General features: G+C 45.0%; 1 protein-coding gene across 28 annotated transcripts in view; it reads right to left on the bottom strand.

The window, feature by feature from the left end:
- The window catches only part of Kalrn (kalirin RhoGEF kinase), a 605,871-nt gene that overhangs the window by 238,701 nt on the left and 341,349 nt on the right, over window positions 1–25,821 (bottom strand). For 18 of the 28 annotated variants that reach the window (XM_075965457.1, XM_075965466.1, XM_075965637.1 and 15 more), the window contains exons 16-21: window positions 22,102–22,221; window positions 14,460–14,678; window positions 12,271–12,420; window positions 10,171–10,285; window positions 6,704–6,819; window positions 6,090–6,212 (exon numbers count right to left, since the gene is read on the bottom strand). In XM_075965457.1, coding sequence (XP_075821572.1) covers window positions 6,090–6,212; window positions 6,704–6,819; window positions 10,171–10,285; window positions 12,271–12,420; window positions 14,460–14,678; window positions 22,102–22,221 — 843 coding nt within the window. The remainder of the gene's footprint in view (window positions 1–6,089; window positions 6,213–6,703; window positions 6,820–10,170; window positions 10,286–12,270; window positions 12,421–14,459; window positions 14,679–22,101; window positions 22,222–25,821) is intronic. The other 10 variants (XM_075965494.1, XM_075965665.1, XM_075965525.1 and 7 more) reach the window with 1 other exon arrangement.

Raw genomic sequence — 25,821 nt, 5'->3', positions numbered from 1 at the left:
ACAATAGAGGAGATGAAGGCAGAGCAGAGCTGTGGCGGAGGGCAGAGGAAGTGACGGCTGCAGCAAACACCTGCTCATATTTTAGCACACTTTTGAATTTTGAAACTAAAATTTCTCAGAAAAACTGAGACATCTTTGTTTTTTTTTCATTTTGGTTTTTTCACTGTAGCTTTGGAGCCTGTCCTGGAAGTCGCTCTGTAGACCAGACTGGCCTCGAACTCACAGAGATCCACCTGCCTCTACCTTCTGAGTGCTGGGATTAAAGGCGAACACCAACACCGCCTGGCTGAGAAATCTTAAGGAAAATGAGATAACATTTAAATAATTTGCTAGAAGGAAAATGTTCTTTTAAGAAAAGGAGGTCCAAAATTTGGACCATGCTACAATCTAGAATAACGAGGCTTGAAAAATCATGAGAGCTACAGTTGAAAAGATAACGTATCTTTCGGAATATCTTACGAGGTGGGAAATGAAATAGCTGTGGGACACCAAGGAAAAGACACCTGCAGCCAAGAAGGTGGTGCCACAGGCACAGCAAAAAGGGTGACCCTAAAGTGAAAAAGAGGGAAGTAAGTACTTGTCCGGGTTGGGGAAACTGGTAGATACTCCCCTCCTGCTGTGCGGTCAGAAAGTGCCAGCACAAGAGGAAACACTCAGCTGCGAAGCCCAGGACTGAAAAGTGGAAAACGAAAAGATCTAGCTACTGCCACAAAGCTGCTCAGGGCTGACGAGAAAGCTTTGCAGAATGCCCAGATCTCCCACTGAAGGTGTGCGTGGAAGCTGCTGGGCACAGCACAAGCCCCTTGGCAGGTGTGAGAGAGGAACAACATCGGCACTCTGGGTCATCCTTAAGGAGTACCATGGGAGCAAGAGGGTGGTACTAACTAACTTGCTAACTGTAGCTGAATCGTCCCCCTCAGTCGAGTTTCTCTCTGTAGAACCCATCAGAATTGATATCAGCAATGTGAACTCCCAAACGCACTGAGGTCACTTGAAGATGCAGCCATGGCAGCCCAGACACCTGGAAGATGAGGTCTTCACCACAAAAAGAGAAATATGAGGCTACAAGACCAGCAGAAGATTGATGTTCTTCTTTGCAGCTTTTGCCAAAGATCAAAGCTACTCCTCAGTTCCTGGGCTACATGTAATCCATTTTTTGGCTAACAAATGGAATTTACCCTGACAAATCAGTGTTCCAAACTTCTTACTGAGAATTTAAGTAAACAGTTGATTCATTACAATGAAACAAACAAAAGAAGACAGCAGGGCGTCTGTTTATTCAACCACCCTTGTCCTTTAACAGCTCTATGGCACACACACCCCTTTCTAGGCTTGTCCACACCCCTTCCTAAGAGAGGAATGTCTGAGAGAGGAGCAGAGCGCTCTGCCTGATGTACGGCCAGGGCACAACACAATTAGCCTCTCCTCTGTCAGCATGGTGGGCTGGCCAGGGGCTGAGAGTCAGGGGCTAGCAGGGCTTTGGAATGGAAGAGAAGAGGGAGGTGTGAGGATTGGAGGACTATCCCTCCATCATGAACCAGCAACAGTAACTACAGCAGAACTGGCTAAGACAAGAAGCCTGGGATCCTAAAGACGTACATATCATTTCTCTTAGGGATTTTGTCTTTTTTCTGGAGGGAGGTTCTTTCTGGTTTGTTATTTTCTTAAGAGAGCTTGACTTTTATTCTAATAATCAAGAGACCTCTTCTTATATAAAAGTCCTGGAAGTAGCTACTTTCTACTCCTGGTAAGGTGAATTCACTTCAGATGGTGCCTGCAGCCAGGTATTGGCCATTTTGCTACCTGAATCGGGAGGTAGCAAAGCTGACTCGGACCAATAAGGGCAAAGCCTGTGACTGAGATGACCCCGTGTCCTTGAGGAGGCTATGGAGTGGACAGCCAACAAGCAGTGTAGAAAAACTCTACCCAACCTGGCCCCACCTGTCTCTGGAGGAGCCTGTCTCTGAGGTTCTCCACTCCTAGCCTACAGCTGGGCTGAGTGTCAGCCCTGTCCTGCTGTGGGGATGGCACCTGTGCAGCCTACCCTCAGCCAAGTGTCCTCCCTGCAGATGGGGGCGGGGTTAAGTCCCCACAGTTCCATGCACAGGCCTCTATTCTAGCAAGGGTCTCGCACAGATGCTTGTGTGTCCTCTTCAGGGGCCCGAACCTCTCTACAAGCGGAGCTCTATCATCCCCATCTCCCTGTATCCCTGTCTAGAAAGGAAGCAGCACACTGTAAGAGGTGAGTGGAGGGGTGGGTGGGTGGGTGAGCGGAGGGGTGGGTGGGTGGGTGAGTGGATGCTAAAGCAAAGCTCAGCTCGATTAGCCCCGTGGAGCACCAACCATGGTTATGGCCCCCACAGAATATGATCTTGAAACCCCGTGACCTGTCACATTCCTGGCTGCAGCTGATGAGATCAGAGGCAGAACCTTGTCCCACCAGGACAGCCCACCAGTAGGTGGCCAAGCACTTTTCAGGTGTCCTGGCTTTAAAGCCTATTTAAAACAGACACTGAGGGCATAGGACTCAGCTGAGGGCGTCTCCCTGGTGATGTGAACTACTGGGACAGGGAGCAGAGGCAGGCACAGAGCAGAGGCAAATCCACAGAAAGGCGGGATAAGTATGGAGCAGGGATACCCCAGGGCACTTTGGAGGCAGAAAACAGGAAGACCGCTTGAGCTCTGGGCTCTGAGTCAGCAAGGGTAAGGTAGTGGGACTCCACCTCTGTCACGTTTCTCAGGACAGGCAGGAGTTGAGCTGAGGAAGATGTGAAGGCCCTAGAACCTACACACACTGCAGAAAGCTGCTTTCGAACTGGAAGCTCCTCCAGATGAAACAGAGAGGCGCCATATGGCCCAGTCCCCGCACTCCCACATAGACATAGAAGAAACTGAAAAACATGCTCACAAAAACTTTTATGTAGAGCTAATATGACATGATTCCTAAACCCTCATGAAGCATAAAATTCATAAAACTAAATATTATTCATGTGATAAATGGTAAGTAAATATCCATCTGATAAACGATACAGCTGTATCTGTGTAATGAAATACTATTTAGTCGTCAAAAGGGACGAGGGGCTGACATGCACTAAATCACGGGTGGAATAGGGAAAGCATTATGCCGAGGGAGAGAAGCTAGACAGGATTGCATAGTGAATGACGTGTGCAGCACGGGCACACGCCTGAGGAGAGAAGAGAAGGAGGAGCTACTCCCAATGCTTAACTCTGAGCTCCACTCAGCTGTGGCAAGGATTATAGAGCTTGTGATATACTTAAAAAAAAAAAAACAACACTGGACTGTAAAAAGAAAAAAAAATCTAAAAACAATTTTGTTTTCAGAAGAAACAGAATTCTGACAGAAGCTGAGGCATTCGGCTTCCCCGTTATCAAGTGCTGGTTCCCCTATAATTTTGGAACAATAAAAAGTGTCATTTGTATTCTAAGTAGATTGCCTATAGGCGTACCACATCGTGCAAGGGTGTGTTCCTACCCTTGCCAAATCCCAGTCTCACTTTGTTCTTATGTTTGAAGGTTTTGATATAAAATTGCCTTTCTGTATTCAGTGTGTCTTCTCCTTGATCTTTCTTTTTGGAGCAGAGTATAATAATCTAGTATAACCTGTTACACTATTCAGTTGTGAGGGCCACAATATTTCTTCTGCCATTCAAGGTCAGTTTGCTTTCCACACCAAATTTTCATTTCACTGGTTATAAAAACCAAAAGCCAGAGATGACTGGTTACAAGAGGGTTTGCCTCTGGGGAGTTGGCTGAGGTGGAGGCAGGAGGCTTCAGGGTCCTCAGCTGGGCTGTTATCCAGTAGATACTCTGACACAAATAATTGAGATTGAGAACATGCCAGATAGGAACACAGTAACTGCTAACAGACATAGTTCAGCTGGGAGGAAGACAGGAAATGAAGGGCCAAGCTAGAAAAGTTATACGAGCATAGACCCAAATGTAGTAGTTCTGAGATCTATTCAAAATTCCTAATGTTTATGTCTCTTTGTGACTTCCTTTCAATGCATTAGCTACATCAGGTAACCTGGGGAACACAGGTGAATAAAGGGGGTTCTTGTCCTTGGGGATATAGCAGGACACACCCCCTTACAAAGACTCCTTGAGATATTCAGATCATACTGGAGATATCACTGCACAGACCCCTGGAAAAACGTGGCTCTTGTGCCAGCTGCCCAAAGGCCATACAGATAGGGGCTGCAAGTGCAGCAGGGAAGGGCCCTGGGGGTATTCAGCAGGTAGACAGGACCAGAGAAGAGGTAGCACTGGACTGGAAGGTGAGCTGCTTTCCAAAGCACAAACTAGAGAGAAGGGGCACTACTTCAGGTGGAGAACTTGCAGGAAAAAGGCAAGGGTGGCAAGTGGATCTCCTGGAGGGTAAGAAAGCACACACACTCTGCTGAAGCCCGAGCTAGCATAAAGAAACCACTGATGATGGAGCTAGAGGGTGGGAGGAGGTGGAACCTGAAGACACTGAAGACCATCAAAGTTCCTGAGGGGAGGGATGTTCTGGTCAAAGTGATCCTTTAAAGATCAGAGGAATAGAATTGACTAGAAGGAAGGAAAAGCCAGGAGAATGCAATCCCATGAAGAAGCGACTCCAGTTGAGGGCAGGAATGATGGGTGGAAGAGGACAAAGCCATGAAGCAGATTGTGAAGGATAAACTAACATGACTGAATTCTCTGCATGTCCACTTCGGTTATAAACAGACTCTCATGGTAAGAAGTTCTGGCTACTGCTATAGTCTACCCATGCTGGTGGGGCCGATGCCATTGATCCTCTAACGGTCCACTAAGGATGCTGTCAGAGGTCAGATAGATAGAAACTTGTAACCTCAAAAACCCCTTTCATTTGGATTTGAACTGGGTCCTGGTCATCTTCTGCCTACTTTGTGCCATTTCTCTAGCTGGTGTTAAAATGAACTTCTGACCTGAACTCACAGCTCTAAACAGCAGGCAAAGGGCCCAGAGCTCCCAACAATGCAAGGCTACCTGCCCATTGTGGAGTTCACAGCATTCATAATGCAGATAATTACTTGTGAATACTGGCGCAGGAAGGAGGTTATGAGGTTATGTTTGTGAAACCAAGATGGAGGAACATGTGCTGAGATACTGAAGGAGGTCTCTGCGGAAGATGGCAAGAGTGTGTTATCCTCCTTGGCTCTCGAACAAAACCAGCTCTCACCCTGGAAAGGGTATCTTCTATGTGTGGAAGGGAAGCTACGAAAAGCAGGGAGATACATAGGGTACTACAAGGAAAGGTCTATCACACACCAGCTTCTCACTCAAAGCAAGGGTCCTCGGATCAAATGCTGGCAGTGAAAACTGGTAAAAATCTGGTTTTCTTCCATTACAGCATTCCTGCTACCTCACGAAGGTGTGCACAGTTTGCTCCCCAGAGATCTGACCTGATCACCAGCAGGTTGGAGGGCAAATGGAAATAGGTCCGAAAACTGGAAAAATCACCTGCTCTATGAGCCTGTCCTTAGTGGCTTCCCAACACATAGTTCTGTCTACACTGCCTGCTCTTGCTTCTCTAACAAGGTGACCAGAGCAGGGGTGCTGAGTGAACTGGAGGAGGTTTAGGGTACACCCTATTTGGTAGGCACCCTGAATTTTAATCAGTCTCTGAATTGTTGTTCCATCCCATAAGGTACGCTTCCCAAGACATTCAAATGTAGATATATGTAGAATTTAGGTGTGTCCAACCTGCAGTCCCCAGGTCACACGCATCCCTGGTCCAACACATTTGCAGGTGAAACCTGCTATCCCTGGAAGATGTTTACAATGCAGGCAGAGTTTTCCGTGAGTATGTCCTTTCACAGGCCTGGGAGAACAAAGGAGACCCCAGAATCTGCAGCATGATGATGAGGTGTCTTAGCAACCAACTTCCTTTGGAGACGTAATTTGGGGAGCTTTAGGCTCCAAAGAAGATAACCCCAGACATGCCTTCCTCGTGCCCTAGGGCTACATGGTTCTGTGTCCAGAGACTGCTCTTGCTGCCGTAAGGTAAAGGTGCCCACGAAGGGGAGGAGCAGGGGCACTTGGGGAGGGGCTGGGATGCTCCCTACCTTGGCAGGCACCCTGAACTCCCCGTATTCTTTCAGTAGCTCCTGAGTCTCCTCCGTGGTCTCTCCAGTGGAGGTATGTGTTGAGAGGTAATATTCTCCTGTTTCTTGGATCCAGTCTAACGCCTGTAGGAGGAAACACCACCACCAGTCGCCCAGAAGGCAGCTGTCAGTAGGAAAACCTGCCACACTGTGAGGAAGGGACCCAGGAAAGGTGACAGAATGGTGGGCGTGTAGCTCTGAGAAAGTTATTTTTTAAAATTCTATTATTGGAACAGCCCACCACAAAGCAGTAAACTGGGGTCCTTTCGTATGTCTGAGACAGTGAGTATCTATGTATCTATATATAAACTGGGGGGGGGGGGTTACTATAGGTCAAATCCAGTGAGAAGCTGTGGGGTTATCATGAGTCAGACTCCGTGAATACCTATACAGCTCATCATGACTTCTGGTGTCAAACTCAGTATTGAATGAATGCCCCGAAAACCTAAATTACTGACAAGGGGAAACTGGCTATCCCTATTCTGTCATCGCCTGTCATCTTAACTGTGCCTGCTACTGTGGCCATCTGCACACGGCCCAGCAGTGAGGCAGAGCCAAGGGAACTCTGGACATACCTGCTTAGCACTACGCTCGAACACCACATATTGCTGACACTGGTCTAACCGCCGCTTCTTCAAGGTCCAGAAGTGCAGGACACGGTTCTCCCTCTGCAAGAGCTCACTCAAGATGGCTGTGGGAAGAGGAGGTGAGCAGCATCATGGGACTCTGCACCCAGTCCCAGCAATGTCAGTCCTACTACCAAGGGGAGGGACTTACAAGCCTCCCTGTAGGACTAATAGAGCATCAGAAGGAAGAGGATAAAACCTGGAGACGGACACATCTCCCCTGGGGTCCACGAGTGGGAAGAGCATGGGTGGGACCTGTTTCTGAGGATCTGTCAGTGGACCACCACAGACCCAGAGTCTCTTCACACTCATCAGTCCTTATTGTAAGAGGCTTTGGAAAGTGAGCCCCTAAGGCGACAACTGACACAGTTGATCTGGCAAACATGGATGGGCTCTGCTAGAACTCTCAGGCATTCCTGAGGAGCTATGGAGGAGCTGAGCAGTAGTGAGAATGCCGGGAGGACATACAGCCAGCCCACATTATGAGCCACCATCTCAGCCCTGCACAGGAGTCAAACACAGGGTACTTTAACAGCAGAGCCACTGTTGCCAGCTTCTGAGCAGAGGGAGGGTGGAAACTGGGCTGCACTAGGGTCTACTTGTTGTCTTGGGCCCAGACTCCACACAGCTTTTGAACTGATCCTGAGGAAGGCTGGAAGAGCTTCTTATGTTGTCCCTAATGATACTATGAGAATATAAGTAAGGCAGTCAGCATGACAAAGGAGCCATAGGAGGTATTCATCTGTCTCCTTATTCTCTTAACACTATCTCATCACCTGGATTGCTTGACTGGTTTCTTTCTTTTCTTTCTTTCTTCCTTCTTTCTTTCTTTCCTTCCTTCCTTCCTTCCTTCCTTCCTTCCTTCCTTCCTTCCTTCCTTCCTTCCTTCCTTTCTTTCTTTTTTCTTTTTATTTTTTTTGAGACAGGGTTTCTCTATGTAACAGCTCTGGCTGTCCTGGCACTCACTTTGTAGACCAGGCTGGCCTCAAACTCACAAAGATCCACTTGCCTCTGTCTTCCGAGTGCTGAGATTAAAGGTGTGTACCACCACTGCCTGGCCATAGATTGATTTCTTAAGTATTTTAAATAATATGATCTATGCTTGAAGCAAGCAAATGCATTTTGTTTTATATCTACTTCTTGTTTCCTGCAAACTGTTAAATGTTGGTAAAATATACAGTGATGAGGACATAGATCATCGGTTTATTAAGCATTCATTGTGTGTCAGGTGCATTTTTATGATACTTATGATGTGTGTATCTTTATGGTCCCCCTTTGCAAATGAGGAGACTGAGGCAGTCCTGCATGTTCAGGCTCATTCAGATAGGAAGGAGCAGAGCTTGAGCATGTTCAGGCTCATTCAGATAGGAAGGAGCAGAGCAGGATCCTCTGACCCGAGACCACATCCTTATCTACCCTTGGTCTCCCAGGTCCCTGGTAAATGAAATATACATTACTGAACTTTACCGAGATGGTACAACCCAAACTTCAGTGTCTGTACTTAATAGTTTCTGTTGATTTTACTTATTCCTTAATTCCCCTCACTGCCTCTGTGCCTGGACGTTTGACTCCAAGGATAGATTCTGTCTGTACCCCTTTCAGGCTGAGAGGTTCCATAGGCTTCAGTGGCTCACCATAGATGCCTTCAGCAGGGAATTTCAGCTCCCTCCTAGAGTGGTCAAATATACTTGCTCACTCTCAGACTGACTTCTGGACTTCGTTGTTAACCCACATGACACAAACAGGAGTTTGAAATGTGTCTGTAGACTTGACCTGCCCCTTGCCTCCCTGTTAGCCCCATGGAAAGAACTCTTGGGTAGCCTTGGACTCAAGAGCTCAGACTGAATAGACAAGAACCTTAGCCAACATCTGGAGTCTGAAAGACAGCTGCATTGCTGAGCTTAGCCATAACAGCTGATGGCATATTGATGGCTGCAACAACTTGGACAAAAGATGCTCACGGCGAGCCACAGAGAAGGTTTTGTTCAACAATCCGCTCCTCTGTTAAGACCCTAAACTATGTGGCACTAGATTTGGATCCAGGCAGCAGATGAAGGGGAAATAGGAGGTCTTGCCTGCAGTGTCTGCTTCTAGTAGGTGAGGGTAGAAGAAGCTCTTATCTCTTTAGTGTTTGTGCCTGCAGAAACTCTAGGTAAACAACATAGTCCAAATCCTGGACAGCTCCAAGCATTTCAGGTGTCAGTATTCCCCCTTCCCAAGAGCTTTCACAGATGGAGCTTTACCAGCCCCTGCTGGGTACCCACCCCATACAGTGGAGGTGTGAGTGATCCAGCCCCTGCTGGGTACCCACCCCACACAGTAGAGGTGTGAGTGATGGAGCCCCCTCTGGGCATCCGCCCCACATGGTGGAGGTGTGAGTGATGGAGCCCCTGCTGGGTACCCACACAGTGGAGGTGTGAGTGATCCAGCCCCCGCTGGGTAACCACACAGTGGAGGTGTGAGTGATGGAGCCCCCTCTGGGTACCCACACAGTGGAGGTGTGAGTGATGGAGCCCCCTCTGGGTACCCGCCCCACACAGTGGAGGTGTGAGGGTGGACTCTCAGTGGCTTGGCCTCACCCAATCAGCCATCTGCAGAGGTCAGAACATATACTTTGAGATGTGCTGGAAGGTGACATGGGGTCAGCCACTACAGGGCCTCATTCAAAGACAAAAGGACATGTGAGGCAGGAGCTTGGGTTCCTCCTCTTGTTTAACTCTTTTTAGTGATTTGGATCATCCCAACTCTCGAGTGATCTGAGCAGGGAAGGGAACTATCAAGACCGCTGATCCCCATTCTGATCATGGTGTCAGCCTTCCTCTCCAGAGCTGTGAATTTCTAACTGGACAAGGAAATGCGTGAAGGCTAGTTTCTGTATGGCAGGAGTGACCACTGGGAAATGAAACGAGGACTAAGGCCAAGTGTGATCAGTTTTAAACGGTATATGCTATTTTTCACATACTCACAGACTTCATAGAATTCAGAGGCAATAAAGATGACCTAGATCAATGGTTATATAAACCCTCTCTGCATACAGAACGCAGATTCTGTAGATCCAAGGGAGCTGGAAATTCCCTTTGTATTAGCTTCCAAGTGATATCAGCGTTCCTCAACTGGACTCCATGTTTTGTGTAGCAAATGTTTAGACAACTTTCTGCTAAGCAGTGTGGTCCAGGACTTGCAAATATATTTTAAAAACTTGGGGAAATCTTTCTGAATGTTAAGAAACTGACTGTGAATCGCCAGGGCTGGTTTCACATCATTTCATACCAGACTGTTTCTTCTTAAAGGAGAAGCACCAGGGAACTTGAGATCACGGAGGGTTAGGTACACAGCCTGTTACAGGGAGGGGAGGGCCGGTGGGTCTCTCACTCACGCATCTAAAGTGACCTGTGGCTGGCAGACCTCTTACTCACCTTTTACTTGCTGTTCGGGTGCCCTGGTGTGGCTGGCAACACTGGGCATGCTAACGTTGTTCCTGTGGATATACTTGAGAAACACCTCAGCATTCCGCCGTGCCAGAGTGCAGGCCTAAGGGAGACAGAGAAGTGAGGCTGTCTCCAGTGGACTCCAGGACACGAGAAGAAGCACCTTTTTAGAAGGCTTTAGGACTTGGTGATGAGTACGCTGCAGGGACCCAGAGGGAGCAGAGCTCTGGAGGTCACTTCTGGCTCACAGGGACACTAATTCCCATGCTCTGAACTTTCTTTAAACCAAGTGCTTCTTTTTCTGTTTCAGACAGAAATCAGCCAGCCCTTCTCTATCTATATGCTGCCTGGTCATTCCTAACAATCGCGCCCAGGATGGTTTTCTTTTTGTACAAGAGAATACTTTTTACATGACCACTGGTGGAAGCCCAGGGAACAGAAACCCACTTTAGTATAGTACATTTAGCAAACATACTTGATGTAAGAACAATTTTTTTCAAATTTATTTGAGTGCCAATCATGTTCTCTTTACCTAAATAACACTAACAAATATTCTGTTTTTTTTTTAAAAATATTTTTAAAAGATTTATTTACTTACTATGTATAGTGTTCTGCCTGCATGCATGTCTGCAGGCCAGGGTACCAGATCTCATTACAAATGGTTGTGAGTCACCATGTGGTTGCTGGGAATTGAACTCAGGACCTTTGGAAGAGTAGTCAGTGCTCTTAACCACTGAGCCAACTCTCCAGACCTAACAGATAACTCTCTTGTTGGGAATTATTAATCTTGATGAAAGAGTGGAAGCCACTGTACACAACCATCAGCAGTGGCTGGTGGAGAAGGCCACATTTTCCTCATGAGTAAGACTGAGGGCTGAAAAGAGCAGCAGGAAGGAAGTACTTCAGATCTAGAATTCAGATCTACTGACAGAGGATGTCTAGTGTCCCTTAAGCCCTTATAATTTATGAATTTCTCTAAAAATCATTTTTCCATGGCTATAACACTAGTACATACTTGATTATTAATTTAAAATTAATAAATTATCTGTGGATCAAACTGCTAAATTTAAAAATCTTATACTTAGCTTTTGAGCAAACAAATTATATACTTTCAATGACTGTTATATAATAAATATAACTTATAAGTTGATGGGAACTAAAAGGCTCATGAATTGGAAGCCATCAGAAGAGGTCCAAGGCTAAGGACTTCTAGATGGTTCAATCAATGAAAACAAACAGAAAGGTGTGTGTGTCTGTTGGGGACCGATTTCCTACACTGGTAGGAGTTTTTCTTCTACGCTTTAGGCCTATATGAAAAACATAGGTCCAAGAGGTTTTCTTTCTTCTTTAAATGAATCATTTAATTTTATAAAGAAATAATCTTTACTTTTCTCTCTCTGTGTGTATGTGTGTATCATATACATGTACGTGCTATATTGTGCAGGTGTGTGTGGGTGTACATGCCCACACATGCATGTGAGGAGGCCAGAGGAGGAGATTGGGTTTCCTAGTCCATTCTAGGGCTGTATCAGAAACCCCTAGGAAATGTGTTTCTGCTTTCACACAGAATAAACACTGATATTTGTTGTTAATTGAAAATGATTAGATTGCTAAATAGTATCGGAATTTTTTGATTAAAAGATTCATTTTAATAACTTTATTGAGTAGGCTTATGCTCTTCAGCCAAAAGATCATTTTAGGGTTAGTATTATTGGTCAATGGCAGGGTGCTTGCCTAATAGGTACGAGGCCCTGTGTACAATGTCTAACAACACAAAAGAAAAAAGAATACTTTTTATAAATTGAATGTAGCAGAGTAAAAGCTTGTGACCATGTGATGGTGGAACACCCTAGCACAGCAGTGACAATAATAGTGCATCCTATACCTGATGATACCAAAAGTGTCAAGAAAGAAGTGAGTGTTTAAAGTGTTATCTTAGGACTTTATGAATTACCTGGGAGATAAGTCTCCAGCCCCTCCAGAGGATTCCCTTCCCTCTTTACATGAGAGGCAGGGGAAGCCCTGACGGAACAGTAGGTGGGTGCTGGCTGGAGAGAGGAGAGACCCTGTGTGGCAGTGTGCTCTGACCTTCAGGAAGGCCTCCTTCTGTTCCAGATGCTTGCTGAGCAGCGGGATGACGTGGTCCATCTCTGCCGCCGGCCCCAGCTTGTCTCGCCCACCGCACCAGTCCTCGTCCCTCCGGTACTCCTGCTCTAGGCTCTCCAGAACACTGCACACCTAGTGAATCATGGGAGGAAAGGCTCGGTGAGGAGCTGCTCAGCCAGTGTTCGCTGCTGACTTCAGCAACAGAACTCTACACAGTGACGCTCTGCATGTGAAATTCAGCCTGGAGATTCAGAGCGGCCACCACTGCCAAGATACTCTGAAGAGATGTGTGTGAGAACCCTGTGACTGGAGCTTGGACTGTGATGACTCGGGATGGAGACTGTAGAATTACCCTTTACAGCTGATGGCTTAAGCTACAGAAGTTGATAGTTTTACCCAGAAATATGATGAAAAGTAAGAAATTAAGAAATAGGTTGGATATTTAGGGAGATTCAACATGATATATCATATATATATGTACACACATATGACATATCACATACATATATCCACATATGTCATATGCATCTCACAATATATACATGTGTATATATTGTATAGCTATATTGTTCTAATCTCATGATAATTATGAATTATGTAGACCAGGCTTGGAGAAGATACTCAGTGACTTGCCTCGGCATCTGTACTTGTCTGTCAGGAGCCTCAGCAGTGGTAAAGGGGAAAGCTGCCTCTCTTGTGTGATTTATGGGCCATAAGCAAAAGTCATCTTTCTACTCCCTTGGGGACAGATGTTCAAAGTCCTACCACAAGGCAGTAACATCTTTAGGACATCTATTATAAAATCATATTTCTTTCTGAGGGAGAATACATTTGAATTAACCTCAAAGATATAATCTTTTTCTTTTCAGTTATAAGAATTCAGAGAGGCCATGCTGAGTGACCTTGTAAATGACCTCAGAAGAGATCAGAGCATTCAAAGAAAGCTCAGAGGGAGATTTAGGCTGAGGGTTACAGTGAGAGTCTCATGGCAGCCTTGTGTCATTGCAGGGAGGGTACAGAAAATAAGAACCCAGCAGACACTTGCCTAGCATACAGAAGAAGATAGATTCCATCCCTAAGGTGGCAAAATGCAATCAAGCAAATGGAAAGCAGAAACCTGAATTCCTCTACATCCCATCAACAGCATTGGTTACTTCTTGGACATAGAAGCAAGGGAGAGCAGCTGCAACAATCTTGGCCTCCTCTGAAAAAGTCACACCTCTTGGGAAAGAGTATGATCACTTTCAAGACAGGGTCTCATTAAGCCCAGGTTAGCCTTGAACTTTCTATGTTGCTAAGGGTGACCCTGAAATTCTAATCAAGGGCTTGCTAAGCGGCACTGTACTAACTGAGCTATATCCTAGCCCAAAGATGCGATTTTTGATAGAATGCTCACTGAATTATCAACTCAGCTGGACGACATCACAGCCACAATGCTTGCCACGTCACGAGAAGTCTGTCCCTGACCTCAAGGTGACCTGTTTAGCCCCACCTTTGCTACTTCCTTTAATACAAGACACAAAGCATGCAGCCAAGCTCAGGTCTTGAGAAAATAGATAACAAAGATGCAGAAATATTAAGACTAAGACACTTGATACCTGTTTGGTAACAGGACAGAGTCAAGAGCTTGAAGTGGTCTTGTGGAATAGATTCGGATTCTTGACTATGAATGTATTTTAAGTAGCTGCTGGTCAAGAAGGATAAAAGACACATAAACAAGCTGGATGCAAGGTGCAGTTTGGAGTCTGGATATACCAAGCTCAGCAAAATCAGCTTGTCCTTAGATATTTCAACAGGAAACAAATGCCAGCGTATAGCGCCAAGTGTGGGGTAGCTTGTCACACAGCACTACTGTGATAATGGCTGACTGATACACTGCTCAAATCTAGTATTCAAATCTAGTATTCATCGCACCCAGTTTCTACTTTAACACCTCCATATTTTGATCTGACGAGTTTGAGAAATTTATGGAAAAGAAGAAGAAAAACCCCACATGGTTCCTTGCTGTAAAGGGGTAAAAGATAAGAAAGCCAATGGCAGTGTCCCCACAGGCCACTGCTTTATTCTCAAAGGTTAGTGTGACAGGCCTGGCTTTTTGATGCTGTGCCACAGTGTGGGATAGGAAACAGCCTCTTCCATCTTCAGCTCACTTCTCACAGCCTTCCCCTCACCTGCTCGGAGGTCTTGTAAAAGGCCACAGAGGCGTTGACTAGCTTCAGCCGGTCTTCCATCTTTAGCATGAGCTGCTGCCAGTGGAGGGCCACCTTCTCGGCACATTCCCGGATGGCGTCGGCATCGTAGTGGCCAGCCTGGAGCAGTGCCTCCGCTTTCTGCTGGACCTGCAGGGCGCTCTGGTGCGTCTTCTGCAAGGAAGTGGCGTGAAAGAGGGACTGGGCGCCAGGGAAGGAGAGCAGCCCAGGTGTGATATGGGAGGGGGTGGAGTGAGGTGTGGTTGGAAGGATGCAGAAAAGTTAAAGAGCTTTAAATGACTGATCCATTTGTCACGGTGATCAATATAATACAGTATTGTCTCTTAAAGCACATTTACAGAAGGAAATCACATATTTTCATTCGTCTCTCAGGATGCTAACTCCTGACCTCATTCTTAACTTTTTCCTTTCATTACCCTAGATTTTAAGGACATTTCAGTTCACAGAGAACCAGAAGTTGTGTAGAGACATGACCATTTTGTTTAATCTCCCTTTCAAATCTAATCTTAATATTGTTCATCACTGAACTTTCAATGGTTACTATGCAGCATTTCACAGATTAAGGAAGCATGTCTTCCCCTCCAGCCCCCAAACACATGTCACACAAATCTCAGCTGGCAGTGCACAATCGTAGACATTAGCAATCAATTAAAAAGGTTTCTGGCAGAATGGGTAAACTTGGCCGGCAGGGCACTCTCACCCTGACCCCAACTCCTACCTCACAAATACTCCACCAAAGAAGCCAGCAGCAGCCAAGAATGAGCAAGGCAGGATCCCAATGTTATCTACAACGGCTTTCAGGATCTCAGTTTACGGTTTCTGATTCTGGCTATCTGTGCTCTGCACCTTAACTGCAAGAGGATGGGGGACCTAGCTGGAGGACCAGGTGGCAGGAAAAAAAAAATAAAAACAACCACCCCCCATTGAGGTTCAAACTTTGCAAGACAAAACACAGATGTGATTCCTGTGCTGACTAGTTTTATGTTAACTTGACACAAGCAGAAGTCATGTGAGAGGAGGGACCTCAAATGAGAAATTGCCTCCATAAGATCAGGCTACAGACAAGTCTGCAGGGCATTTTCTTAATCAGTGATTGATATGGGAGGACCCAGGAGACTGGATAAAGTGCCATCCCTGGGCTAGTGGTCCTGGGTTTTTATAAGAAAGCAGGTTGAGCAAGTGAGCAAGCCATGATGAGCAAGCCAGTAAGCAGCACCCCACCATGGCTTCTGCCCCCAGGTTTCTGCCCTGCTTGAGTTCCTGTCCTGACTTCCTTCAGTAATGAACAGTGAAAAGGAAGTGTAAGTCTTTTCCCTTCTTCCCCAAGTTGCTTTGGTCATAGTGATCTATCAATCATAACAACAGTGTCCCTGACTAGGACATTGGTCATGGTGATCTATCAATCATAACAACAGTGTCCCTGACTATGACATTGGTCATGGTGATCTATCACAGCCACAGTGTCTCTGACTATGACATTGGTCATGGTGATCTATCATAACAACAGTGTCCCTGACTATGACATTGGTCATGGTGATCTATCACAGCCACAGTGTCTCTGACTATGACATTGGTCATGGTGATCTATCACAGCCACAGTGTCTCTGACTATGACATTGGTCATGGTGATCTATCATAACAACAGTGTCCCTGATTAGGACATTGGTCATGGTGATCTATCACAGCCACAGTGTCTCTGACTATGACATTGGTCATGGTGATCTATCACAGCCACAGTGTCTCTGACTATGACATTGGTCATGGTGATCTATCATAACAACAGTGTCCCTGATTAGGACATTGGTCATGGTGATCTATCACAGCCACAGTGTCTCTGACTATGACATTGGTCATGGTGATCTATCATAACAACAGTGTCCCTGACTAGGACATTGGTCATGGTGATCTATCACAGCCACAGTGTCTCTGACTAGGACATTGGTCATGGTGATCTATCACAGCCACAGTGTCCCTGACTATGACATTGGTCATGGTGATCTATCACAGCCAGTGTCCCTGACTTGAGGAAGTCATTGCAACCTCAGCTGCATCCATTTGCCTTCCAGATAACAGTGCTGGCTAAGCTCGTGGTGGATAAGGGTGGCGAGACACACAGTGACACTCCAGAAATCCTTTCTGCTCAGCTTGGACAGCAGGGTGGAGACCATTCTTAACAGCTGATTTATTCAGCTCTCTTTGGGCCTGAGGGTGACCGCCCTCATTTTTTACCTAAACCTCTCCCTGGTGCCCACTGCACCTGCCTTTCCCCCTCACCAGACTATATGCTGCCCAGTCTATAAAGCTTCCATGTGCTCTCCACCCCCCAAACCTGCAACACCTCTGCTCGCGAGTCTCTGCCAGCATCCCAGGCCTTGTACTTTTGCCTTCCTCCTGATGAGAGCTACAGTCCTGATACTATGTCAGTGCTGGGCTACTCACTGCTAAACAAAGCTGGAGAAAGTAGACTAAAGGGTGGGACAATCATTACCAGTCCCTGGTTGTCTTTGCCTTACTGGCACTATCCTGTTTCCTGAACACAGAGGTGCCAAGGACATCCCTCACTGACTGTTCACGTCTCCAGAGCCCTTAACTACCCCCTTGGCTTCAGTTCCTCTCTGAAGGAGAGTCCTAGCAGCCCTCTTCTTACTGTCGAATCTTCCTCTGCAATTGTCATCTCCTGTGAGGAAGCCCACCTCTCACCCTTCTGAGGTGGTATCTCCATCTGCTACAGGGTGGATGCCCAATCCTCCACAGAAGCCAAACCCACCTCTTTAAACAGGTCCCCAAAGTTACTGGCCACTTGAGTTGGTGGTCTATTCCTTCTCATTTTCCTTGCCACCTAGAACTACAACTTTGACCTCATCCCTGACTGCTGCTCCAACCCAGCCCAGCCCTCACAACTTCATATATGCATTTTTATGGAGGAGAGACGGCTATTTCTTGCCTTCCAGTTATAAATGCATAAACCCATTCCTCATGTTTCATTTTTCTTTTCCTTTTCATGTGGTGTGGTGCTAGGATTTATCTTGGGGTCCCGAACATGCCAAACGCACATTCTACCACTGAACCACATCCCCAGTTCATGGTGAACATTTCTGGCAGTTTTATTTAATTTGATGGAATATGGAGTGCTCGTATTATAGTGACTTACTCTTTTCATGCCTAAAGCTTTGATTTTTAACAGTACCACCCCTTAATTTCAGTTCAAAAGTCTTCAATGGGTCCCTCACTGCTTCAAAACTAGGTCCAATCTGGCTGTCATAATAGCCCTCCATGATATGGTCTGTAACTGCTTCACAATACTAAGTACACCCCAAACCCTCCGAAAGCCTTCCTGCCTTGCTCTTCCTTTTTCTTGTCCTTGATAAATGCCCCAAGCTCCTGTTAGCCCACCTGTCCTTTGAAACTCATCTCAAATCTGCTCTTCTTCAATGAGCTTTATCATGTGGCTTGAAACCCAGGGAACATCTCCCTTCTCTGAACTCCCTTTTCACTTAGTGAACTCCTGGAGGGTTCCAGTTGCTTAGAAGGTAAAACTGTCACAGTGTGTGCGTGTGTGCGTGTGTGTGTGTGTGTGTGTGTGTGTGTGTGTGTGTGTGTGTGTGGTGGGAGGGGGTCATTCAAATGGCCGTCACTTCTCTAAGGGTGTGTGTGTGGTGGGAGGGGTCACTCAAATGGCCATCACTTCTCTAAGGGTGTGTGTGTGTGTGTGTGTGGTGGGAGGGGTCACTCAAATGGCTGTCACTTCTCTAAGGGTGTGTTTTGTGTGCTCTCTGCTGGGCCCTGTGATTATGCATGGACTTTCCTGGTTCACACAAGCCCTTCTATGAGGTGGATTTTCTTTCCATCTCGGAGATTAAGACATATAGGCTAAATGACTTGCCTCAAAGCCGACAACAAAACAAACAATAAAACCAGACTCAGGTTTGACCTATTCCCAAACTTAGATTCTTTTACAGCTGGTTACTTGTTCTCTAGGATTAGAATGAACTCTACAGCATCTTCCGTTTGATGGAAGGTTCTCCAGATGAACGGCAGTGATAACAACAATTATCTCTGCTGCCCTTTACGGTGTAAAACCAGCATAGAATTGTCATCATAAACTTGTTTTAATGTTTTTCCCTCAGAGAGTTCAGAGTAATCTTGACTTTTCTATAATTTGTGTCACGTGATAAACTCTGCCCTTTACTCCAAAGCTCATTATTCTGTAACAGTTCTGAGTCCGCCTTCCTCTTTAATTTCCTAAATGATAAATTCTTACCAGTGTGGCATAATCTTTGCTTTGTTGAGCTTAAGTTATTATTTTGCATTTACTATTACTCCTTATCATCTAATCCTATTGAGTGTTACAGTTTTAAGATGTGGATTATCAAGGACATTAATATTTAGTAGGCAGAGTGCAAGAAAATTGAACTAAATCAATTGAATTTATTATCCATTCTTAACCACTTTTCTGGTATAATATTTATGCTTAAATGCACAGGAGGAGTTCAAATAAAAATGGATTTTAAATTGAGCTTCTCTCTATGAAGGCCACAGCTCTTGAAGACACGTCAATGCATCCAGGGCACTAACAAAGAAGGATCCCGTTTGCTAATAAGCGACACTGCTTTGAGACACTGTTTGGTTCTCTATTCGGGATGTTCTGGGGACATTTCCCCCCAAAACAAGGCTGTATAAGGAACAAATTCTGACCTTTCAAGGAAACCACCAAAGCTAGGCTTAGCATTATCCTGGATTGGCTAGTACTATTCCATCGTATGACAGCTTTTCTAGCTTGATTATCAATAACCTTCTGTTTCACTTTTCCCTTTGTTTTGTGTAAGATAGGGTCTTTCTACATAGCCCAGGCTAGCTCTGCAACCCTCCTGCCTCTGCCTCCAGGAGTACTGCAATTATAGGAGTGGCCACTACACTTGGCACTCTCTTTACTCTTAAAAATGTCTAAGCTTATATAACAAATTTCATCACTATCTCACCAATAACTATTTTATTTTTTTTTATGGAACTCTTGAGCTTGTTTGCTTTCCTTCCTTCCTTCCTTCCTTCCTTCCTTCCTTCCTTCCTTCCTTCCTTCCTTCCTTCCTTCCTTCCTTCCTTCCTTCCGTTCTAAGAAGGCAAATTATACTCCTGCCCCACCCTCCAGCAATCAGCACAAAGGCCTGTAGTAACACCGGCACACAGAGAAAGCCACACCAGGCTACTTACACTCCCTTTAAAGTGGTTTGCATCTGGCCAGGCGTAGTTGTACATGCCTGTAGTCCCATCACTTGGGAGATTGAACATTAGGACAGCCAATAGTTTGAGTCCTGCTTGGGCTACATAGTGAGTTCAAGGTCAGCCTGGCCTACATAGGGAGCCTTTGTCTCAAAAAAAAAAAACATTGCTTACATCCTCTCTGGCATATTTTTATCCTGATGCAAAGCCCAGTCTAAACTTAGTTTACAGAGGACCATTGGCTGTCTGGAGAAGGAGCATAGGAACAATTCTGGTTGCACTCCTTGTTTATCTTGCTATACCACAACCTGATGACCTTCCATTACCAAGCTGTTCTGTAGGGAAGACTCAGCCAATCACCTTGCTTGCAGGGGGAGGGGTCCCCCAAGGATATTTTTTACTTATAAAGATTGCGGGCGTGCTCCCCGCCTTCCCTTCTGTTTTCCTGTGCTCCGCTGGAACTTTTGGTTCTGTAAGTCTATTTCCCAATTAAAGCTGTATATATTATTACAATTTTTGTCTGAGTTCATTTAAGCCGTTATAATGTTCTAATAGTTCTACCTGCTCTGCTATCCTGGAGATCACAGACATCAACCCTAGCATCAATCCCACAAAAGCCCAGGAGTGGCTAGCAGACAGGCTCTACTATGCAACAATGCAGCCTCTCCTTAAACGAACATGTACTGTATGCACAACCGTACAGAGTTTAGTATTTCAGTACACTGTGGAAACATTTACCTACTCTTTCTCATGGCTCACTGAGACACTTTAGTGTGCTGTGTCACTTAGCCCAGCTTGTCAGATATTTGAGTAAGAAACTGGGAGTGTAATCACCCAACCCAAATATTCTTATCCAAGGAGGAAGAAGACCAAGACTCATCTCTGTTGAAATCCCCCACAGGTCTTTATCATGCCCCTAGTCTGTTGCCTAACACTCATGGCTGCCCAAACCTGGAGAAGGTTCTCAACCTTCTTAATGCTGCGATCCTTCACCACAGTTCCTCATGCTGTGGTGACCCCTATACAATTATTTTGTAGTTACTTCACAACTGTAATTTTGCTACCGTTATGAATTATAATGTCGATATCTAATATACGAGAAGGGTCTTTTGAGCCCCAACGGGGTTTTAACCCACAGTTTGGGAACCACTGCTATAGACACTTAACCACTAAGTACCTGATCATAACCCCAATCTAGGTCTCAGCTCCACCACTATTGATTTGGGGATTGCCAGTAAACTGTAACAGAGATATAAAAAAAAAACAAACCAACAACTCCTTGCTTCTGGGTAACTCTTCTGTAGCAAGTGATTTGCTTATGCTCTTATGTGCAATACACTGTTTGCTTTTCAATCTCAAATCCCGGACAGCATTTACAGGCTAACAATAGCTCCTAAGAAGATACCAAGTATCTAATGGAAACAAGTCATTCATCTTAATGCTATGTTTATATGCATATAAGATGGCTTCTGGAAAATTAAATGGCTGAATTCAATTACTATTAGTTTACAAAGGGCTAGCAATCAGTTGGATTGTTACATTAAAAGACATTTGTGAGCACAGATGGTTAAAATTCATTATTTTTCTGCCATCATTATGTAAAAAGTTTTGCTAGTGGTAATTTTAAAGGAAAATAGCCCCTTTATAGTTTTCACACACTCAGAAGCAGGTGAAGTTCTACACGGAACCACATATAATAAGTAGCTGAGATTTTTATTCGTCTCTTTCCCCAGTGGTGCTGAACTTATTTTGTTTTTAATATAGTTCCATGCCCCATTTTTATTCTTTCTCAGATACCACTCTGGGAGAAGAAGGTCCTAGTAGGAGATAATTGAAGGTATTATTTAAAGCAAGGCAACATTACTTTATCCTCAGTGGAATTTCCTTTTAAATTTTAAGAAGCCCCAGTTGGTAAATTTTGAGTTGCAGTTTATTCTTCAAATGTGGCTTCTGCTGGCATTACTGAACAGCCATTTGCACCACATAAACTATATGGTACAGTCTGTTGTGGTCCCTGTTAAGAGCCAAATTTTAACCTAGAATCCACGTGTTTAAAAGCCTCATTCCACTTTACTATTGCCTTGCACACCTGCCTATTCTCACTTCTGTCTTCAATTGGAAGCCTTTGTTTGCATTTTTCACCTGATGCCTAGTTTGTAATAGGTAAAAATCTCACTGCATCAGGGCCTTAAGGCACCACAAGCAGCAAAGATTCTCCTGATACCTCGGGGCAGAAAGACACCTGCACTCTGCATACCTGAGTGTGAAGGAGGTGCCTGCACTATGCCACCACCTGAGGGAATGGTGGCATTTCAGACAGCCCTCCCACCTAGACCCAGAGTCAAAAAGGGGAACAGAAGACAATACATTCAGATCTGGGTGTTACCTCGATGGCTAGTTGGAACTGTTCATGCTCCCGCTGCAGCTGCTCCGCCTCCGACAAAGAGCTGGCATTGACCAGGCTGGCATTGAGCATTGACTCGCCATTGCGGATCCATCCCAGAACCTAGGGAGTTTGGAGAAGCACACAGGTGAATGGCCCTCTGCAGTTTCTCCAGAGCTGTTGCCTTCCCTATGAAGGGCTATCTTCTATTCTCTGCTAAAGAGAGGACAGAAAGGATCCGGAATGCTTATCACCCAGGTTTTCCCAGTGTCTGCTGTCATAAGCCATGTGCTTTATGTACCAGCTTTATTCTCAGCTCCACATGTCACTTCCTCCCTGCATCACCCTGTTGTCCCGGTGTCCCCACCAAATTAACATTGTTTCATCTGACTGCAGTTTATGCATGTCTAAAGGTCTTTTAGAGCAGAGAATGATATAATTAAATTCCAATTGTTGGCATCTTTTTCTTTCTGTTTTTATTTATTGAAATAAATACAGTATTATTTTGGTCATATTCTTTCCCTAACTCCTTTTTTCCTTGTTTTTAAAGGGTCCAGTCAAATAATGACTTCTTGAGTTTGTCCTCACCCCTCTTGTTAGAAACAATCTTTCCCTCCCCCAGTTTGACTGTGCCACCTTGTATCACTTTAATGTGGCTTCCACAGAATGACTTTTCCGTTATTTCAACCTATACTTACCTCCCTCTTAAAAATGTGAACTCCCCAAAGTCTAGAGCAATCTTCTAATCAAATTCTAATCTCACACAGTTCACATAATAGCTGCTGCCTAGCAATGTTTTGAGAGTAATGAAGATTACCCAAGTCACATGTGAGCAGCAGATCCTTACTGCCTCCTCCTTACATAACAAGAACATATAAGCTTGAGGGAGCCAAAAGCTCCAAGGAAGGAAAGAGAAAGCGAGAAAAATTCACACAACAGATAATTTTCAAAGGGAAAGCAAAGTATAACCAAATTACATTACCCAGTGGTCTGAATACAACTTTTATGTTTCCTAATAAGTTACAGAGGGTGTGTGTGTGGGGGGGGAAACACCTGCAGTGGGGAGTACCAGGAGAGAGGGAGTCAAGAGCCTTCTAGGGCCTAGCAACATTGCAATGATCAGGATAAGCACAAATAATCAATCTAAAGGGAAGACGTAGGCTCTGGAGCTACCTGGTGTGTGGTCACTAGAACACTGCCAAACATCTTTTTTTCTAGGGAAACTTGTTCGGTGAGGAGAAAAAGTTCTGAAATTTTAAAATCGGTGAATAGCATCCATGTGTCATTCCTCGTAAAGGAGAAGACACTGCAACCTATTCCAGGTTTGTTCTTAAGCTCTCTACTTCCCTTCACTTTCTTGCTGAACAACTGGAAAATGCTACGCCTGGTCTCCTGTAACTCTCATAGGTATCTTGCAAAGTTCATTCCCAAGCAGAAACTGAGTGACGCCTTTTGTGCATAGACAACACGAGAGATAAATCCTGCTGGAGCTGCGTGATTTGGACGGAATTGTTAACTCATGGCCAATCCAGCAGATTGTGGATGAGATGCCAATCTGTAATTAGCTGCAGGAAATAACTGTTTGGCATGCATGTGTAAAATCCTTGTTGTCCCTGGTAGACTGTGGCTGGCTGGCGAGAGGTGCTAACGACTTTAAAAGCTGCCTGTTAATCTGGGTACATGCATTCACAGACTGCATGGCCAAGTTCTTTGTGTCTTTGGAGAATGAAGCCCATATTGTATACTTTGAACTATGTCCCTCTACTATGTTTCACTGCTTTCTGCTTGCTTTGGAGGCTCATTTGTGGGTGTCATCAAAATACCTTCTGCAAGGGTACCTACCACAAGTCAAGGTTAGTCTAATCCTCAGGAACCTTGGATAGAATATTTTCCTCAAGTTCTAGCCACGTCAGTTGTAACTATGGTGGTGGGAACACTTAGTTACCAGCATTCCACTGAGTATCTTAAGTAAACTGTAACATACTCTTGCTCACCTGTAATGCCAAAATGCTCTTTATAAAGGCATTCTAGAACTTTAGAGTCCTAAAGATTTGACTTTGGGAAAATGCACAAAAGTTTATAGTCACGACTTTAATCCCGCTGACACCAAGCGCTGAGTCAGTTCTGGAAGCGGAGCTGGCACAATTAACAGAAGCAGCACACTTCTATTTTTTTCCTGAGGTCAGAAAGCCTGACTATGTGCCTTCCTTAGCAAAGCCACTTTAACTTCCCTGAACCCCAGTGGTCTAGTCTGTGTCTAGAAAACCCTCTCTTTCCTTTTGGCAGCCCAGAGCTGATGCAACATATCAGGAAATGTCAAGCCTGATGACATTTGACTGTGTATTGCTAGTTTTGATTTGCAGTTTGAAGCAAATATGGGTAGTGCTACGATTCTTCAGTTATAATTCTCCCAAAAAGAAAGAAGGGTCATCTAACTCTATTCAGTTTTTTAAATGAACTTGTTGGCATCATTTTGATGTCAGATCCATTTCTTGGGTTAGTATCATTATTCTTGGTACTCAGATCACTGTTGTTTTGATTTTTGCCCTTTTGAGACAGGGTTTCTCTGTTGTAGCTGTGGCTGTCCTGGAACTCACTTTGTAGACCAGGCTGGCCTTGAGCTCACAGAGCTCCACCTGCCTCTAGGTCCCCGAGTGCTGGGATTAAAGGTGTGCGCCACCACACCTGGCTCAGATCACTGTTGGTACAGCTTTTTATTATGAGGCTCTTCCTATCCTCCTGGCTTGTTAAATTTGTTAGTTATTATCCCTTGAGCATCCAAGTGTGCACTAGGTGGTAGCAGAAATATTGTAACTAAAATGAGAAAATATTGGTTCTATTAGTGTCCAGCGGTGATTTTGGAGACATCATTTAATCAAAGGTCAGTGTTCTCACCTGTAAAATGTGTACGTTTTCCTTCATGAACAAAAAGGCTAGGCTAAAAATAAAACGCATAAGGTAAAAGCATTTTTTTTCAAACCATAACAGTAAGATTTCACATTGATCAGCTGCAGTAACAATGCACTTACTGGGCTAGTGTTTGGGTGTAAAGTGTCTTCCACAGGCTTGTGAGTGTGAACACTTAGTTCCAAGATGGTTCCCGCCACAGCGTTCGGGAGGAGTGGCACACGGAGTGGGTAGCCCTCAAGGCTTTAAACAGTGACCCACTTTTAAGTTTCCTGAGTGCTGATGCTTCTGACAGCATGCCTTTTCTGCCTGCTGCCATGTCCTCCCCACCATGACAGTCTGCATCTTCCTAGAACTGTAGACCAGGAGAAACCCTTCCTCTTGCAAGTAGCTCTTGCCAGGATATTTTATCATGGCAAGGAGAAAGTATCTGAGACTTTAATGGCCATAGATATCTTTATCTATTTCCTGCTCTAACACCTTCCCACTTCTTTAAAACCCAAAGATCATCCCTGCAACCATAGGGTTTCAGAAAGAAATGGACTGTGTAGACATCAGAGACTGGAAAGAAAACTTCTGTTTGGGAACGGAAGGGCTAGGCCAAGAATTCAGCATAGTCTTTCTTTGCTTTGTGAGAGAGCTAAAAATTCAGGCCTATTATTTCTCCAGGCCAAAGGGGGCTCAGATAAGTCAAAACCAGCAGAAGACAACGGCAATCTGCAAGTGAGGATGCCCTGAGCTGGGCAGCCAAGACTGGTTCTCTTGCAGGTTGGCGAAATGGCCAACAGACGACCATTCTCCAGCTCGTACCTACCA

Source organism: Microtus pennsylvanicus, chromosome 1 (genome assembly GCF_037038515.1).
Source record: "Microtus pennsylvanicus isolate mMicPen1 chromosome 1, mMicPen1.hap1, whole genome shotgun sequence".
In the NCBI taxonomy this organism is placed as follows: Eukaryota; Metazoa; Chordata; class Mammalia; order Rodentia; family Cricetidae; genus Microtus; species Microtus pennsylvanicus.
The sequence above is the reverse complement of the archived record's forward strand: the minus strand, read 5'-3'. Positions and strand labels throughout refer to the sequence as shown.